The sequence below is a fragment of the Perca fluviatilis genome, chromosome 6, assembly GCF_010015445.1.
Source record: "Perca fluviatilis chromosome 6, GENO_Pfluv_1.0, whole genome shotgun sequence".
In the NCBI taxonomy this organism is placed as follows: Eukaryota; Metazoa; Chordata; class Actinopteri; order Perciformes; family Percidae; genus Perca; species Perca fluviatilis.
In genome coordinates, this window is record NC_053117.1 from 13,566,647 (window position 1) to 13,585,823 (window position 19,177).

At 42.5% G+C, this 19,177-nt stretch overlaps 1 protein-coding gene across 2 annotated transcripts in view; it reads left to right on the plus strand.

The window, feature by feature from the left end:
* Nucleotides 1-912: 912 nt before the first annotated feature.
* Nucleotides 913-19,177, plus strand: part of adgrd2 (adhesion G protein-coupled receptor D2) — a 78,792-nt gene continuing 60,527 nt past the window's right edge. For both annotated transcript variants that reach the window (XM_039804373.1, XM_039804374.1), the window contains exons 1-6: nt 913-1,313; nt 1,562-1,619; nt 1,808-2,047; nt 2,152-2,781; nt 4,974-5,096; nt 14,867-14,961. In XM_039804373.1, coding sequence (XP_039660307.1) covers nt 1,269-1,313; nt 1,562-1,619; nt 1,808-2,047; nt 2,152-2,781; nt 4,974-5,096; nt 14,867-14,961 — 1,191 coding nt within the window. In that variant the 5' untranslated portion in view covers nt 913-1,268. The remainder of the gene's footprint in view (nt 1,314-1,561; nt 1,620-1,807; nt 2,048-2,151; nt 2,782-4,973; nt 5,097-14,866; nt 14,962-19,177) is intronic.

Here is a 19,177-nt window from a genome sequence, read left to right on the forward strand (position 1 = left end):
ACTTAAAACAGGTAGCCTCGTGGTGCATTCACAGTAATTGTAAAATACCCTTTTCCCATCTGGGGTTCAACAGCAATATACTGGTGAAATAAGTTATTGTTATTGTTATAGTTATTACATTATTATTAAATCTTTAATTTTGACCATGGCCTTAGCAATAAACAAGTCAGACTGTTGTTTTTTCTTCTTTTTTTTTTAACTTTATTGAAAAGTACCGGTTCAGGCACCGTTTAGGCACCGGCACCGTTTTAAAAGTATCGATTTAGCACCGGAATTGAAAAAAAACCAAACGATACCCAACCCTATATATCAGTGATGCAAAGCAAGTGATTTGCTTGACTGGCAGGTGTCCTTGGCCCACCTTTGCTTCTTTCTCTTTAGCCCAAATCTAGATTTGGGATCCAATGTTTAAATCTGCGAACTATATAATTACTTAGCCATCAATCTGTTATTGCCTGTGAAAAGCATGTGGCAGGTGTATTGTCAATGCAGAAGCATTTGATATCAAAAGGCATATAAAAGCTTTTCAAGGATGTCGGACAAAATCACAAGATGAAAGACATCCAAACAGACAAACATTACGGGTACACTGATTACATGAGTTGAACTAATCTTTTATTGACTCTAAAGTACAACAATAAATCAGATGTTCTAGTTAACTTAAGAGAGTCCTATAGAAGGCACAAAAAAGGGCTATGTAGTAAAAATTCTCTGCCGCCTTGCTGCTCTTGATGAACTCTCTGTGCCAAATGCTTGACACTGCTTGCGTAAGTAGGCTTCTTTTAAAAAATTACACCATTTGCATGACAAAGGCAGATGGCTACAGGGTACTAAGGAGGGAGGGGTTGGGGGTCTGAAAGGAGGCAGGAGACAGACTGGGACTCTTGGACGGACGCATTGGGATCGCTGGCTTTCTCCCAGCAAGGAGATCAGAAACTCTACTGGATATGCTGGATATTGAAGCCAAGGTACTGGATGAGAAGTCTGGACCAGTTTTAGATTTGATCATACCACACATGGAGTCTGTTCCCAGATTACTGAAAGAGACTTTCTGCTGCTTTAGAGGAAAATGGGGAGAGTGCAACAATGAATAAGGACATTCACTCCAGAATTTTTGAAAACTACCTGTTGAAGAGCGACACACTAATAGAGTCTTGTATTCATTTTGAGACTTTTTTTGAATTGAAGTACATCTGGATCCAGCGGAAATATTATTTTCTAGGTGAAATCAGTGGTTTATTTCAGCTGGAGACTACACTGGCTTAGAGATGACTGGAGCCCTGCACACTGGACTCATACTCTTCTCATTTGTGGTAATAACCATTCTATACTAAATAATACAATAAGCGCCATGCAAATAGTTTCATTTTTTTACTTTCATTGATTTATTTTCAAATGCTACCCTGTACATCAATTTTGAAATATTTTAATACAATGATGACTATGTAAATGTTAACCATCTATTTTCCAAAGGCAAATAAACTCTTTGCATGCTGTTTACAGGCTAATGCTGCACAGCAACCGTTACATAATAAAGTAAACTTGAATGTTTCACCTGTAGGTGGTGTGTGAGAGTGAGCCAACACATCCTGGGCCAGACAGAGTGGAGGATTCACATGGTGAGACTGTTAATCAATTTGCGTGGTTATTTAGTGGCCAGTAGTTTCAATTTGCATACTGACTTCTCTTGTCATCCACTCAATCCATCAAAAAATTATTGAATACATATTTTATTGATGCCTCACTATTTTTCATTCATGCTTGATGTAAATGTTTTCTGTTTCGAATTTTCTATCTGACTTTCTAGGACAATCCAGACTGGTCCATCTAACTTCTCACTGGGCCTTCCAGCTGGTCAATGACTCACTGGCCTTCTCCGGGGCCGACAGATTCTGCAGAGGCCAGTTCAGCTCCCTCGCCACCGTGGAACAGTCAGAGGACCGGGAGGGAGCCTTGGAGCTGCTTCGGCGGACTGGACATCGCTTGCCTATCTGGGTCAGGGACCCAAACAAAGCAGCCTCCAAGCCTGTGGCCCTCTCCAAACAGTGTGAGTGAAATCAGTGGACCTACAAACTAATACAGATAAAGTTAAGAAATACAAAAAGGAAACTGTACAATTTGATAAATGACCTCTTCTTCTGCCTTTTTTAGATTTACATTTCTTAGCTCTAAACTTCCCAAAGGACTCCCTTGAGGGCTTTGCTCGTGTCAACGTGTCCTTTCCAACCCTGTCGTCCATCAGTGTGTGTGTTCGAGTTCAGTGGAACTCAGAGTGGAATCAAGTGTCCACCATCTTCTCGTACGCTGCACCTGTCTTTACCAATGAGTTCCAGCTAAGAGGTCAAGTGGACATGCAGGGACGCATCCTCCTGGCGCTTATCATCCATGGGAAGCACATGCCGTATAAGGCGTCCTTCCCCAACGATGGAGATTGGCATCACGTCTGTGTCGCTTGGCGCCGGAGCAGCAGCCACTGGGCTATCTATGTGGATGGGGAGATGAAGGACATGGGCACAGGCACAGACACTTCCAGGGATATATATGGGGATGGGATTTTCATTCTGGGTCAGGACCAAGATTCATTTGGAGGGAATTTCACAGAGCCCTTTTTTGGAAATATCACTGACCTGAATGTTTGGAATATGTCTCTGGAAACAAGGCATGTCCGTGCCCTCAACGCATGTTCATCCCTGACCCAGGATGTGCTTTTCAGTTGGAATCTTGACCACCTAAGCAGGCACCCAGCGGTCAGAGAGGTGCAGGTCCTTCTGTTTTGCTCAGGTAAGATGACATTCTGTATATACTCATGCCGAACGCGAGGGCTGTCTCTTTCAGTTCTGCATTTCTTAATGGGTGACCAGGACTGATCCTTGCCAAAGTGCCCAACTAAATGTCTGTTATATTCAATCTCCTAGTACCTGAATATGATTAATGTCTATGTAGGTGAGGGACAGGACTTCAGGTGTATTTCAGGTTCCTTGTGTTTAAGGTTGAGCTAGGTTCAACTTTTTTTGCCGGCTGGCACTGCGTTTTTTTTTCCCCTGCCAAAACATTGCATTGGAACCCAGGCATTCATTCAAAAGAAAAAAGAAACTGTATTTTGTCACAAACCATAGGGCTAATGTTGGTCTGAATGTTGCCTCATTTGGAAAAGGCACAAGTTAAGCCCATTAGTCTTCAGCCCAAAGGCTTAGTAGGACAAAGCTTGACAAATTACTATATTAATTGCTGAAAGAAATTATGTGGAGTTTGAAGTAGGTAAAGGTGGGGCGCACTATACTCACTCTAGTCAAGACATTCACGGTGAGTTCACATCACACACGTTTGGAGTTTTTTATTCTTCATGGGGTTTCTTTCTTATAGCATCTTATTGCTGAGATCTGAGTTGGAAGTGGCAAGAAACACTACCAGATCTTAGAAGAAAAAAAAACCTTGGATTAGTGAAAATTATGTCAACGAGACAACAAAAGTGAAAGGTAAAATTATTCATAAAACCACTGAATTACCCAAATAGTTTACAGACGAAATACCTTGTTAAACTTGACCTAATGTATTTACCGTGGACATAGTTTACATGCACACAGTTTTCCTGTGTAAGTAACACCTAATGCAGGACTTTTACTTGTAAAAGAGTATTTTTACAGTGTGGGATTAGTACTTTTACTTAAGTAAATGATCTGAATACTTCCTTCACCACTGTTCCAATATAAGGAAGCAATTCTAATTCCACTAAAATCTCTATCTTGAAGGAGTGAAAACTGCTCATGAGTTTGTGTGAGTTTTTAAATGCTCTCATCTAGTCAGTAAATAAAATTACCACAACATGCTTTATATCAAATGTACTTCAGTCTATAAGACCAATGAAACCAAAAATATGATTGTGCCCCCACTCACCCTGCTTTTAATGTAAACTGAAATTCTATCTCTTCATCTTAGATCAGTCATTCATAATGTATCATAGTTTATCAGCCACTGATAGATTTTGGCCCAAAGCATCCTAAAAAAAGTTGGGTCTATAGTCATATTGTGCAGCCCTATCTTGTAGTACATTTTTTAACCTCTGACCTGACTAATTTGTATGATTCTTGTTAGAGTAGTGTCCATATTTTAAGCATTGATTTCCCTTGTTGACAGCTTCCATTTATTTCTTGTTTTCTTGCCCTGTTTTCTCACATTTTGGGTTCCAACTCGCATCTGATGCCAGATGGGTAAAGAGTAGCATTTTTTATCAACTGGTTGCTCTATGTGTTTTTGAGTCATTCAGGATGAATTCCTCTCTAAAACCCAGACAGTCTCAGATATAGACACCTTTATAAAGACATTACGATGACTGATGGACAGAGTGAAGGGCAGGGAAAGTGAGTCAGAGAAGCAGAGAGAGAGAGAGGGATGGATGGAGGGGATTCCCACAGCTCCAGCAGTGCGGGGGCAGCTTGGGGAAGAACAGAGCTCCATGCAGTGGTGAACAATAACTCCCCCACTGTCTGACTTTCTTTTCCTCTTACAAGATTCATGCAGGCAGGTTTTTTTTTTAGTTACAATAGTACAATAACAATACAAGCTTGAAGAGTTTCTTAGTTTTTAGTTAGCAGTTGATGTTCCTTGAATCAGAATCAAAAAAGATTTATTTTTTTGCCAAGTAAGCCAAACTTACAAGGAATTTGACTTCATGGATGGTACATGCATCAATATGAACATATTGAAAGGAAATACACAATAAATGTAAAAGAAATGGTAACATACATTAACAAATATGTTCAATATAACAGTTTTCTTTCCAGAAAAGACAATACAATGCGCCCCAATACACCAATCCTAAATTTGATTATTCATTTTGATTCAAAACTCATATTTACCTCCTCCATTGTTCATATTTTTCACCAGTGGAGACATTTAGACATACTCAAGCTGACTGTTGTCTTATTGTGTGTCACTGTGTGTATGAATGCGGGATGATATGAATGTGTGAGCAGCAGTGCACCAGCAGATGGAGCTGCAGGGCTGCAAGATGCTCCAGGGCTGGGCTGATCGGCTGCCAGTGTTCGGCCTGACAGACTGCTCGGATCCACTGCCGTTCATCTGCCGGAGCAGCACAGGTGAGCCTAAAGAACAGAGCAGGGCTTGTCTTCTAATTGGAAATATTTTTAATTTTTTGTGGTTAACCATTTCTATTGTTTAACAAGATACAAAACAGGGTGACTAGGATCCTTTCCAAAGGGCCCACCAAATGTCTCTGTTACATTCACTCTCCCAGTACCCAAATATAACTAATGTCACTGTAGGTGAGGGACAGGACATCCTGTAAGTGACAGGCCGAATACAACCCTTATTTAAAAAATGCAAGGGGCTTCGTTGGTGGGGGTGTAGTTCAGGTTCCTTGTGTTTAAGGTTGAGTTACTTTAACAATTAACAATGAACAATTAACAACAACTAACAATTTTTATTTTTATTATTTTTGGGGCATTTTTAGGCCTTTATTGAGAGGACAGCTGAAGAAATGAAAGGGGAGAGAGAGGGGGAATGACATACAGCAAAGGGCCGCAGGTCGGAGTCAAACCCGGGCCCGCTGCGTCGAGGAGTAAACCTCTATATATGGGCGCCCCCTCTAACAACTGAGCTATCCGGGCACCCACAATTTCTAAAAATCTAAAAGATGACAACAAAATAGTAAGAAATAAACAATAAACCAAATAAACACATGTATAAATAACAACACCATAATCCCATCATACCCATCTCTCCCCAGCACAAAGCTTATTTGGAAACCTGTCAAATAAAGGCCTAAAATGCCCCAAAAATAATCTTAAAAAAAGAAAGAAATATCAAAAATATTGATGGAAACGGCAAAAAAATTTTTTTGCCTTATTCGAAAAAGAGAGAATGCGCAAAATGGGAGATCGAAACAGCTTTGCCGAATAAGTTGCAATGTAGCGAACATGTAACTCACATGAAGATAGTCGATATGGGTCCCATCCAGTGCGCTGTTCACTTGTGGCACAAGGTGCGTAGTGGAGTTGCCTCAGCCACGTCGAGTATAAGAGCTTGAATCGTATCGCCCTGCACACCGCGTACACACAGCGGTTAGCGGTTGTCCAGCTCGACACCAAATCTTTCTGCCACAACCCTGTATTCTGCACAGGTGGCCAACTTGTTCAATGCTACCTCTCTCCATATAGCCAAAGAACTTAGCTTCTAAACTCTTTTAATTTAGTAAGCCGCTTTGCAATCTACAACCATGCGTTTTATCGCTCTAAACCAGTTGATGGAAACGCTTCTACTTCGCTTTTTTTTTTCTTCTTTTTTTTTGCGACATTTTCAAAGTTTGCTTAAAATTCGCTTGACAATTAGATGGAAACATGACTTATGAGTACAAATATCCTGGCTGCAAACTGAACCCCAACAGATATTGTTGAACAGACTCAAAATGTTCTGTATTTCATGGATTAAAGTCTAAGTACTGTTTCAAAGCCTCCCCACTGCCAGGAATATAAGGACTGAATTCCATTTTTTCTGTCTGTCTTTACCTTCTTAGCTGTAAGGTATACAGTATAGTATTCCAAAAATACTTGAAATAGCTAGTATTACTATCTCACTACTTATATAAATCAATCCATTTGCCTCTTAATTCTGACTTTTAGAAAAAGTCTATTACGCTTGAGTTAATGAAACCCCAATTAACAAAACTGGTTAAAAAAATAATATTAATATTTACATAAATAACCGTGAGAGTCCGGTAAAGCCAGACTCTCATATTCAAGTTTTCGTCCTGCTTGCTCAACGGTTGTTTGGTAAATTGCTCTTGAACACACATTTAGAGAGGATTTGAATAGCTATTTTTATTCTCAGTTCTTATAATTTTGGCGCTGGTGATTTTCCTTTGGGGCTGGCTAAAACCTCTTTGGGGGTGGCGCTAATAATTCCTCTATGCAGGAAAAAGCCGGCACTGCACATCTCGCTTTATTAACCAACAACACAGTCAACGGGCCAGTCATTACAACTCTTTATCCACTTCTGTTTCTCCCGTTACAATAAAAGCTCTATGGTTTACTGTAACTCCCTCTTAACCTCCAACTGAGAGGTAACACAATAAAATACCTTACAATATGAAGCATTTGATATGTGATTTCATTTTGGAGGTATTGTGTTGACCTGTTACCACTTGAGCGATGGATTAAGAGTACAAATTAATACAATATTTGCGAACTCAATTATAAATGTGAGCCTTAAGTAATGGAAATTCCCCCGTTGACAGGGAGGTCAGAGGCTCTGCTGCAAGATCAGTTTTTTATTCTGGACACTTCAGCAGGCTCAGCATCCTTCCAGCTGAAGGATGAGAGCATCCTGCCATTAAATCATCGAGCTCATGTAACCACTGTGGCTCAGGAGGATTTTTTAAGTGGGGTGGCACTGGGGGGAAACAATCAGTCAGGAGAGGGGTGTGTGTGGGGGCGGGGGGGGGGGAGGGGGGCATCAGAATACAGCATAGAAAATCTGCTTAGAAATATAGGACATTTTGGATAGGATAGAACAACACAATGTAATTCTGCTAAATAAAACATCACATTCATTATGAATTTCACTTGTTCAACTGTGTATCCGTTTTCTATAGGCTCTGTCTGCCACCGTTTTTTAAAAACAACAAACCAGTGCTGGTGCCATGGAATCAGAATTTTGGATAGTCGTCATGGAAACATGAATAGGTCATGTGACAAGAGCTGGGAAGATTGGCCGAATAGGAAATGACAATTGTCAGATTGACAGCACTCTAGCCCAATGGATTGGGGGCATCATATTTCACCCCGTGCCCTCCTTCTAGCCCACCCCCCAATGTGTGGGTCATCCACTAAACGGAATATCGGTGGTTCTATCCCGAACCCAACTCCTCCAGTCTACATGTCCATTGTCAAAGTATTATTGGGCAAGATACTGAACCCCAAATTGCTCCTTAAGGATTTGCCATAACTGTGCGACTGTTACTCTCACGGTGCGTTCTTTTTGTCCACCGAAGTCGTTTTACGAGTTGTTTTCCGGAGTTACGACCCGGAAGTTGCAAAAAGAACGCCCCCGAGGTCGTATTTACAACTCGTCAAGTCGTCTGAACTCAGAGGACCCGAGCTCACTTTCAAAGATGGCTACGTCGTGCATCACACGTAGTAAACATTGTGGTTTTCTACAGTTTTAAGCACTTTTGTCTTTGTTGTAACCAAATGAAGAAGTCGTTACACATAGCACTGTATACTGCTACCTATAGGCATGTCGCTACAGTCTTATTAAGGGTTAAATACCGCCTAATTAGTTATTTTGTAGCTTGTGCAGCTGAGAGCGCTTCGGTTGCTATATGACAACAACGGCTTTAAGCCGAGCCTTGAGCAGAAAGCAGAGCAGTAGCCTAACGTTAACGTTAATCAAAACGTAATTTTCATGCATCAAACTGTGAAATATAGTTGTGTAATATGTCAATAACTGGGTGAATAGAATCCTAAATGTTACTAAAAATGTTACAAAAATCCATCTTTTCTCCAACTCGTAGTATTGTGTGACAAAAAGAACGCAACAACCCACGGTAACTCGTTTTCCGACATGGATGTGACGTCATACTCGAGCTACTAGTTGCGATTACAAGACAAAAAGAACGCAACATCATTCTCCACTGGCCACGTGTGTGCTGCGTTTCAGCTGCGTTCCGGTTTTGTTCCATCCTCCGCCACGCGCCGTTTTGGTAAATTGACTGGATGGCCTCACTGTTTAACTTGCTGCCTGGGTGTCCGAATGCCCCGCAGCTCGCGTAAAAATAGATCTGGTGCGCATCTTTAGCGCGCATGCTTCTGGGATGCACTGTTGCGCGGCTGGTGGAATATCAAGCATTGACTTCAATGGTAGCAACTGCTCGTGGGGGTCGCGGTGCATCCGGCCCGGTGGAAAATAGGGGTTGGATTAGATCCTGAGGAGCATGCCTTGCTATGCCTGTCTCTCTAGGGCTGGGTATCGTACAAAAAAACCAGATACCGGTTTCAATACCAATACCGTGACTTTGATACAGGTTCCTAAACGATAATTTTTTCTATACCAATTTTATAAAATAAAATAAATTACAACGTTACACATTACAGCACAAATCTTTTTATTCACGTTTTATACTTCATGTTCCAAAAACTCAGTCTGAACTCCGAAAAAACTGCTTTGACCTAGTGCCCCTGACTCCTGGAACAAACTACAGCACTTTCTTAAAATCGACTCACTTGTTCCTTTTGGACAATTTAGAAATCCGGTTTTAAACTTGCAGACTTCTACTTGTACATGCTTTACATAACTGTACTTTCTTTTGTATTAAAGGGATACTTCACCGATTTAGCATTCAGCTTTGTATCAGTAGAAACCCGATAGTATTTCTGAATGACCGTGCTTCCCTCCCTCATGTCCCCCTGAGACGAGAGATCTCTGCATTTGGGGCCTGGAAAAAATCTTCCGATGACGTAAAATGACGATTTTTGCGTCATCGGAAGATTTTTGGGCCAGAGGCAAAGGACTACAGCCAGTAGTAGGATCTACTTCCGTATGTTTTCAACACGCCCACAGGGGGTTGGACTGCCGAGTCTGGCCGAGGTATTCCGAATGAAAATGACTGTCAGCCATCTTGAATCTTCGCTAAACAGGCTTTCGGTTTTCAGCAGAAAACATTTACAACAATTATCTGCATTCAAACTACCGGACGTGTTTACCACCGGGATACATCGGTACAGATCGGAGAATATGGAGGAAACGTTATTACAGACGCAATACTCGGCACACTACGTGAGCTTCGCCTGCACGGAGACCAGCGGTGTCGCTCAATGCCGCTAGCCGGCTAGGGGACATCCTCATCGGCTAGGTGGAAAGCTAACGCTAGCTGTCCACCTGTCCCAGCCATCCTGCTTGCAAGTGTCTGCTCATTAAACAACAAGCTGGACTACATCCTCCTTCAACGAAAATCCCAACGTGAGTTCAGTGACTGCTGTGTTTTTGTTGTTGTGGAAACATGCCTGAACAAGGAGTAAGCCCTGACTGCAGTACGCAGATCGAGGAGTGGCTGAATGTGGGTGGAGCTAAACGTTTGACTCCGCCCACTTGCCAAATAGCAATTGGCAGAGCCATTTCTCTATCACTCTGGCAATTGGTGTGAGGGGAAAACGCAGGACTTTCAAGCTGACCGGAGATCTTTTCCCGCGTTTGAAGTTTGCTTTTCCCGTTGTTGTTTTTCTTAACCCAACCGTCCGTTGTTGGCGTCCCCCAGAGACATGGGCTCGTTTCCCGCGAATTACGTTTGCTTTCCCGTTATCCTTTCCTTAACCCAGCGGCGGAGTGGAACCAAAACATCTACCGGGAAATTATGTAGGCCACCGGCCGGCAGGCAGTGTCCGCGGGCAGGCAGCCAGCGTCCGTCCGCGGGAAGCCAGCGTCCGTCCGCGGGCAGCCAGCCGGCAGCCAGCGTCCGTTCGCGGGCAGCCAGCGTCCGTCCGCGGGCAGCCAGCCGGCAGCCAGCGTCCGTAAGCGGGCAGCCGGCAGCCAGCGTCCGTTCGCGGGCAGCCAGCGCCGGCCGCTGGCAGAAGCGCCCGCTTCGCGGGCGTTAGCGGCCGGCCCGGGCAGCCAGCGTCCGTCACGGGCAGCCAGCGCCCCCGCGGGCAGCTAGCGTCCGTCCGCGGGCAGCCAGCGTCCGTCGCGTGGCAGCCAGCGTCCGTTACGCGGGCAGCCAGCGTCCTTCCGCGGGCAGCCGCAGCCGGCATCAGCGTCCGTTCGCGCGGCAGCCGGCAGCCAGCGTCCGTTCGCACAGCCAGCGTCCGTCCCGCGGGCAGCCAGCGTCCGTCCGGGGGCAGCCAGCGTTGCGGGCAGCCAGCGTGCCCAGCGGCCCGCTTTCGCAAGCAACGCCAGCGCGTCCGCCCGGGCAGCCAGCCGGCAGCCAGCGTCCGTTCGCGGGCAGCCAGCGTCCGTTCGCGGGCAGGCAGCCGGCAGGTTAGTCCGTCCAGACTTTCCCGATTGCCACTCCGCCTCTCGGTACAGATCCACTTTTCGCGACACGACTGTCGCGTGGTGTCGCGACGTCATATAGCCATGGTTGATGCTCCACGACCCTAACCAGCAGCTGATTGAACGAACGCGTGACGTGGGTGTGTCTACTCGAGAATTTCAACAGAGTGTCGATCTTGTATTTTACAATAATAGTTCACCGAAATGTGTTTCTGAAAACATTTTAAACGAGAAATAGGCCATGCAGTTGCTGAATATGTCTTCATTTCAGATCAACAAAGGTCAGTTTGAAAGATTTTCGTCTACTTCTACTGGATAGTCGCGTCGCGTTCAACGCGATTCATTTGCATAAAGCTGGGCAAAGGCAAGCTTTTTGACGCGCAGCATTTTTTCAAATGTAGCGCCGCCTTCCCGGAATGCTTTGCAGGAGCGTTGAAGTCGCTTGACGTCACCCTTACGGTGCAGATCCACTTGTCCGTGCGACGCTTCTGTCGCGTCGCGCCCGCTCTATTCCTATGGGTGACGTCAAGCGACTTCAACGCTCCTGTAAAGCATTCCGGAAGGCGGCGCTACATTTGAAAAATGCTGCGCGTCAAAAAGCTTGCCGATGCCCAGCTTTATGCAAATGAATCGCGTTGAACGCGACGCGACTATCCAGTAGAAGTAGACGAAAATCTTTCAAACTGACCTTTGTTGATCTGAAATGAAGACATATTCAGCAACTACATGGCCTATTTCTCGCTTAAAATGTTTTCAGAAACACATTTCGGTGAACTATTTTTGTAAAATATGAGATCGTATTCTCAACGAGCCGCCATGACACTCTGTTGAAATTCTCGAGTAGACACACCCACGTCACGCGTTCGTTCAATCAGCTGCTGGTTAGGGGCGTGGAGCATCAACCATGGCTATATGACGTCGCGACACCACGCGACAGTCGTGTCGCAAAAGTGGATCTGTACCGATAGGAATAGAGCGGGGCGCGACGCGACAGAAGCGTCGCACGGAGAAGTGGATCTGCACCGTCTGCCTTAACAACCGTCAGTTGTTGTCTGGCGTTCCCCAGAGACCAGGGCTCATTTCCCGGGAGTCATGTTTGCTTTCCCCGTTCTTCTTTTCCTAAACCCAACCCCTTTCTTTTTTCCTTTTTACAATTCAAATATCATTGTTTATTATAATCTATTTATCTATAATTCAAATATCATTATTTATTATAATCTATATATCTATAATATATATTATAAAGGTGTTGCATTGACGTTTGAGAATGTGCTGCCTGATGTCCGCCACCAGATGGCGCGCCCACGGAGTCAAACGTTTAGCTCCGCCCACATTTGGCCCAACCCCGATCTGCGTACTGCAGTCAGGTGCAATTGTGAACAACAGTGTACCGGAACCGGGACTATCCAGCTACCAGGCTGCTCTCGCCGGCCCGTGGAGGTGGGCTGTGTGAAACGGACTGGTGTAGAAATAAAATCCAACTAGCTACTGCTAACTGCTGGTGGAGCTTGTGACTGTTAAATGCCGACCATTCGACATTCCACGCTTACGCTAATTCACGGCTGTGTTTATAATCTGTGTTTAGCTACACCAATGTTAGTATGCGTTAGCTGAACTTTACGGATCCTGCTTGGAAGTGTCCGCTCATTTAGACCACAAACTGGACTACATCCAACTTCAACGACACTACCAACGTGAGTTCAGAGACTGCCGTGTTTTTGTTGTTGTGGAAACCTGCCTGAATAGTGTACCGGACTGTCCAGCTACCAGGCCTGCTAGCCCTCCGAGCTAGAGATGCTCTGTCGCCAGGTACAAGAGGTGGGCTGTGTTAACACAGAGTGGCGCAGAAATGTGGTGATTTGTATCCATTTAACTGCTAACTAACTACAGTTTGTGACTGTTAAATGCCGACCATTCTACATTACACACTAATTCACGGCTGTGTTTATGCTCGGTGTTTACAGCCCACCAAGCGCTAATGCTAGTATGCGTTAGCTGAACTTGACGGAGCCTATAAAGTGTGTGTACTAAATGTAGCCTGTTTCGTATGTTGTTTTTATATAATGTCGTTTATATATGTTAAATGTGTAACACCACTTGAGTCACGATGAAACGTTGTTTCGTGTATATGGTTGAAATGACAATAAAACACGCTTGAGTTGAGTTGAATGCCTCTGTCGGTCTGTCAAGCGGTAGGCGTGGCTTGGGAGTGGACTCAAAGCAACGAAGCAGGTGCATTCTGGGATTTGGTGTTTTTCATCCATATAAGACCAAAACACATTTTCTGGCTTTTCTCGGCCTAGAAGGCACCAATTTCAATTTTTTTTTTCACATTTCTACTACATAAGTGACCCAATTTAAAGATATATTCAGCTTTCCAGCGGTGAAATATTCCTTTAATTTATTCATCCAATTTTAGTTTTAAAATTTTCAATTCAGAAAGTTGTAAAGTTGTATTGTCTTTTTATCTTTCTTATGATGGGGTATTCTTTCCTGGGTTGTTGTTTTGTTGTTGTCTTTGTAATTACTTGAGGTCATTGTAAATGATCTCTCAAGTTTAAATAAAGGTTGAATGAATGAGTGAATAATACTAACGTAGAGTTTTTTTCCTGCGTGCCTCGACGACGTGAAACGATAGACAGCCAATCACAAAAACATTATTAGATCTTGGTAGAAGCATGCTGCGTGCTTACTGGCTCACTGACTCTGATAAGATTTACTCCTTAGGTATTAAAATTGGGTATTGAAAGACTAGGCATTTTTTGATACTCAATACTTTAGAGCACAGATCTTCAACAGGGGGCCCATGACTAACTAGAGTTAGTGCAGGGAGGGCCTCCAAATTATCTTTAAAAATATTAAAGTGTCTTCGCAGCCAGGTACTTAAATACAGTTACAACATAAAACGCTACTATTAATACAGTACAATACATTAAAATACAATACAGTCACGATACAATACAAATGGACTTAAAAAGGAAGTATACAAATACAACTACAGTGGGACTGCTTTATAAATAAGGTGCAGAGAGGACATAAGGCAAATATATTAATGTGTTTGTACACAATATACGCGTCCATTCCAACACAGCTCTACACCCAGCATGTTGTCATGGCAACCACCAGCACCAGCAACAATTCAATTCAATTCAATTCAATTTTATTTATAGTATCAAATCATAACATAAGTTATCTCGAGACACTTTACAGATAGAGTAGGTCTAGACCACACTCTATATTTTACAAAGACCCAACAATTCCAACAATTCCAGTAATTCCCTCAAGAGCAAGCAGTGCGACAGTGGCGAGGAAAAACTCCCTCTTGGGAAGAAACCTCGGACAGACCCAGGCTCTTGGTAGGCGGTGTCTGACGAGCCGGTTGGGGGTGTGATGAACAGTGGCGATAGTAGTCACATTAATAATGGAACAGTGACTGGATGTAGCGGGAAGCTGCAGGGTTCAGCAGGACGCAGCATGACATTGCAGGGCATCGCTGACACACATGTTGCATAAATAATTACTATTTATTTTCATCCATTTGGTCCCGTTTAATATGCAACTCAATTGTATACAATATGTGCAGTAGGGGGTCCCTTCTCGGTCTCTCTTTGAGCTAAGGGGTCCCTGGCCCAAAAAACGTTGAAGACCCCTGCTTTGGAGGCAGTTCGGTCGGTGCCTAAAAAGTATTGAACTTGGTATCCAGCCCTTAAGGCAGCCTATGCCATCATAGAACACATATGTGTGTGTGAATGGGTGAATGTGGCATGTACTGTATAGTGTAAAGTGCTTTGAGTGTCAAACGTGACTAGAAAGGCGCTGTATAAATGCAAAAAGTCCATTTACCACACTGATGTTTCTTTCCCAGAGCGTTACCTGAGGATGAAGCAGATGAGTGATTCTCAGAACTCCCAGCCCACAGCCTTCATGAACCATCTGATGAAGCTTTCCAACAAAACCCAGGTACATAACCCATCCATTCTCATTTAGAATAACTTTCTATTCAATTAAATTCAATTCAATTTAATTTAATTTAATTTATAGTATAAAATCATAACAAGAGTTATCTCAAGACACTTTAGAGATAGAGTAGGTCTAGACCGCACTCTATAATTTACAAAGACCCAACAATTCCAGTAATTCCCCCAAGAGCAAGCATTTAGTGGCGAGGAAAAACTTCCTTTATGGCAGAAACCTGGGACAGACCCAGGCTCTTGGTAGGTGGTGTGTGACGGTGCCGGTTGGGGGTGTGATGAACCGTGGCGATAATAGTCACAATAAAGATAATGGATCAGTGACTAGAAATAGTAGTTGTAGTAGTTCATGGTGTAGCAGGGCACAGCAGGGTGTAACAGGACGTAGCAGGGTGTAGCAGGGCACTTCTTTAAAGACTTGACTAGTACTTTATTTTATTTTTAATCAGTATCAGTATCAGTAATAATCAGTATATTTATTTTTTATTTAAGTTATTTATAGCTGTCGGGGTGTAAAGACCATTTCAAAAAATATTAAAAAGTGTATATCGAAAATGTCACACTAAAAAATACTGGGCTGAAAATAACCCAAATTGGGTTATTCCCAACCCAGTACCTGGTTCAATATAGGACAGAACACATGCTGGGTTGTTTTGACTTTTTGAACTGGGTTGAAATTTTAACCCAGTATAAGGGGTTGCTTCGCCTAACCAAAGCCTGGGTCATTCTGACACCAATGTTGGGTTAATGCAACTCATTACTGGGTCAGGCCCACCAGCCCAAATATTGGGTTAAATTGACCCCCTTGTTGGGTTGATATTTGACCCATTCATTTAGTTATTCTTTCATCTATGAAATTCCTATATATTCCTATATATTATTTATTAATAATAACAGACAATGCATACACTTCATTAATGTCACTGATTTTATTGAACAATATTTAATTTACTCATTTAAAGAGAAAAACTGGAATAACAATAACAAGTCCAATTCCCTTATCACATGAGCGTTTCCAAAGAAGAAATGCATGGGGCCACATTATCCCTACCTCATTTTAAAATGAATATCAAATAACTGGACTAATACCAAGCAACAATTAACAATAATTCATTTCCTCCTTATATTCCTCCTAAATATTAGAGAGAGACAGAGAGAGAGAGAAAAAGAGACAGAGAGAGAGAGAATTCCCTTATCGCATGAGCATTTCCAAAAAACAAACGCATGGGGCCACATTACTACCCCCCCCATTCTTTCTGGAGGAACTGCTAAGCAGAGAAACACTGCTTTGGGAAATTGATATCAAACACATAAAAACATTTGACACAAACATGTACAGCTTGGACAACGCTGTCGTGCTCCAGGGCCGGCCCACTGGGAACGGTGAATGCCTGAGAGCAGCAGTCCTCGCCTCCCAACACCAGGGTGCAGGGGTATGGCCTGGTCTGCTCTGCTGCCTGAAGGTACTCCACCATGTTGGCTCCGACCTGCAAATAATAATAATATTCCATAAGTACTTGAATGACAAAGACTCTGACCAGCTGACAGCTAATGTTTTCTAACAGATTTTACATTAAAAGACCTGCATCACTAGATACAAGGGGCTGTGTGAGTCTAGGACTACTCACAGGCTTAAGATCGATGAAGGCCTTCATGGCGTCAGACACTGTAGTCCTCACGGTCTTTCGGCCCATCCTGAAGACCGCAGGTGGAATCAGGCTTGGCAGAACCATCAGGGCAATGTAGTCTTTGGAGCCTGTAAAGAAAGAAAATAGTTTGACATAAGTATTATCATAGTTTATTTATCTATTATCATAGAGTAGCTTATGGCTCAAATAATGCACAAATCCAAATATACAAATCTAAGGGTTATGTTGATGTTATAATTTCTACCTTGAGACAAAGACTCTGTCTCTGTCTGCGATGGAGCTTCTACCCCTCCCACTGGGCCACATGAACAAGCTTCCGCTGAACCTCCTCCAGGTCAAAGATTTAGTCTGATGCCTCTTTATGAAGAACCTCGAAAGTCCTGCACAATCTGTGAGGGGAGATTTAGAATAATTAATTACATCATATATCATCAAAACAAAAATAATAAGATGATAAGTGAGAAAAAAAGATTGAGAAAAAGAGAGAAAGTGTGTGTGTGTGAGATTGAGAGCACATTTTGTAATAAGAAAATTACATTTAAAGTATTGCTGTGCACAATGGTAGACAGAGGTGTAGTGGTAAAATAAGAGGTAGCTAAACTATAAATTCTGTGGCCATGGTAAGGTTAATAAAACCTCATGCCAATTGTTTGCCTTCTATAGTTGTGGAATTTCTGTCACTATTGAAATGGTATTTCAGGGACCTACAATGGTGACCACAGGTGATGGGTAATCAAAATGGGATTCTGTTTAGGGAGGCATGGTCTTCAGTGGCACATATAGAGTGTTGGATTATTTTACATAATGCTCTTACATGTTAAGATGTTGTAAATCTAAACAAAATTGAGTATTGTGTAGCCTACAACTTCATTGGGGATGCATGAGGATAGGGTAACTCATTTTTTTTAATGTTGACATATTCAATAATATTAATAATAGGCATATAGTACAACAATATAACATATTTACCTGCAAAAGTGTCAATCAGCTCAAGAAGTTGCCATTCTGTTAACTTTAGTTTAACAAAGTCCTCCATATTCAATCGCTATAGGGGAGAAGAACAAGATCTGTTAATGTTCAATCAATGTATGGAAGTGTATTTTGCAGTCTGTCAGTCTGTCTGTCTGTCTGTCTGTCTAGTGAAAATATAACGAAGTTGCTGTAATCTAGTGCCATGTAGCTAGCTAGTGGTCTTTTCATAATCACTTAAAAACACAATGTGGTATTTCTACAAAGTGTGTTAACTGCACTAAACACAAATTACTTTGTCAACAGAATGCGTGCAATGCACCTTCAATGCTTCGCTCTGTACTAGCTAGCTTACAGGATGAGTCAGCAATTAGCGCTAGCTAGCGCTAGCTAGCGGTTAGCATTAGCGATCTTTTTAAAACGTTATAATACTTCATATCATAGTGAATTTGTCTCGTGATTTGCCCCAGACACACACACAAATGTTTATAAAGCACTGTTTATGTGTCACTCCCTCAGAGAATTAGAAATAGTCTCCATTTAAATCTTAGGTATCATGCTACAATATTAACCTACTAGCTAGCATTAGCGCTATCATACTTGAACTTGCGCTAGCCTTATAGCATGCATGAATCGTAGTTAGCTAGAAATCACTGTTGCTAACTGGATTATCAGAGCTAAAACGCTCCTCCTATCCGGCAATGAATCAAGATCAAGTAAGTAACCAGTAACCGGAGCTAAAGTCTGCTGTTTGACTGCAATGAAGCAATGTTGTAGTAAGCAACTCCTTGCTAGCTTGCTAGCTGCTTGCTTAATTAGCATCAGTGGTAGCCGTTAGAGGGGCAGTACAGTTGCTTTCGGCAAAGTAAAGTAAAGTTCTACAGGCTGTCCCGTTATGGAAATAATGATTATTATTATATATATTATAACTAACAACTAGCAAGCTCGTGTTTCTGTTGAAGACAGAGGTAGTTTTCTAAAAAATGAGAAATGACAAACCTTCAGCGTTTCCAAAAGTGTTCTCCCGCCTCGGAGGAAAAGAAAAAGACCGTTGGAGGAGGATCCCAAACTTGAATGTAACCAAACCACTGGGTTAAAATGACCATTGGTTGGGTTATTTAGATCAAGGCACAGTCCAAAACCATTAACCCAACTACTGGGTTACTGAAAGTAACCCAATATGGGTTAAATATACATAATACAGGGTTAAACAGCTTCAACCCAGTGGTTGGGTTAATAAAATAACCCAGTATTTTTAAGAGTAGCACACCTAACATAGAGTTACAGTAATACTTATTTTCAATTAAGCCAGAGAGTGTTTTAAGGTCTATTCAGGGTGAAATTACATTTTCCTCTTTCCTTTTTTTTCTTTGGTTAGGTCTACACCATTCCGCATTGATAAAGAATTCAATTGCAGGTCTGACATGTATTTTAATGACTGTTTGATATAGGTTTCTATAGGCTGATGCACCAATATTTTGGTTCGAAAAATAGGTAATCTTCGATCATATGGGCAAATCATGTATGACATTCCCCGAACGCGAACTGTTTTCAGTGAAAGTGCCTTTACATTTTTTGCACCCTCAT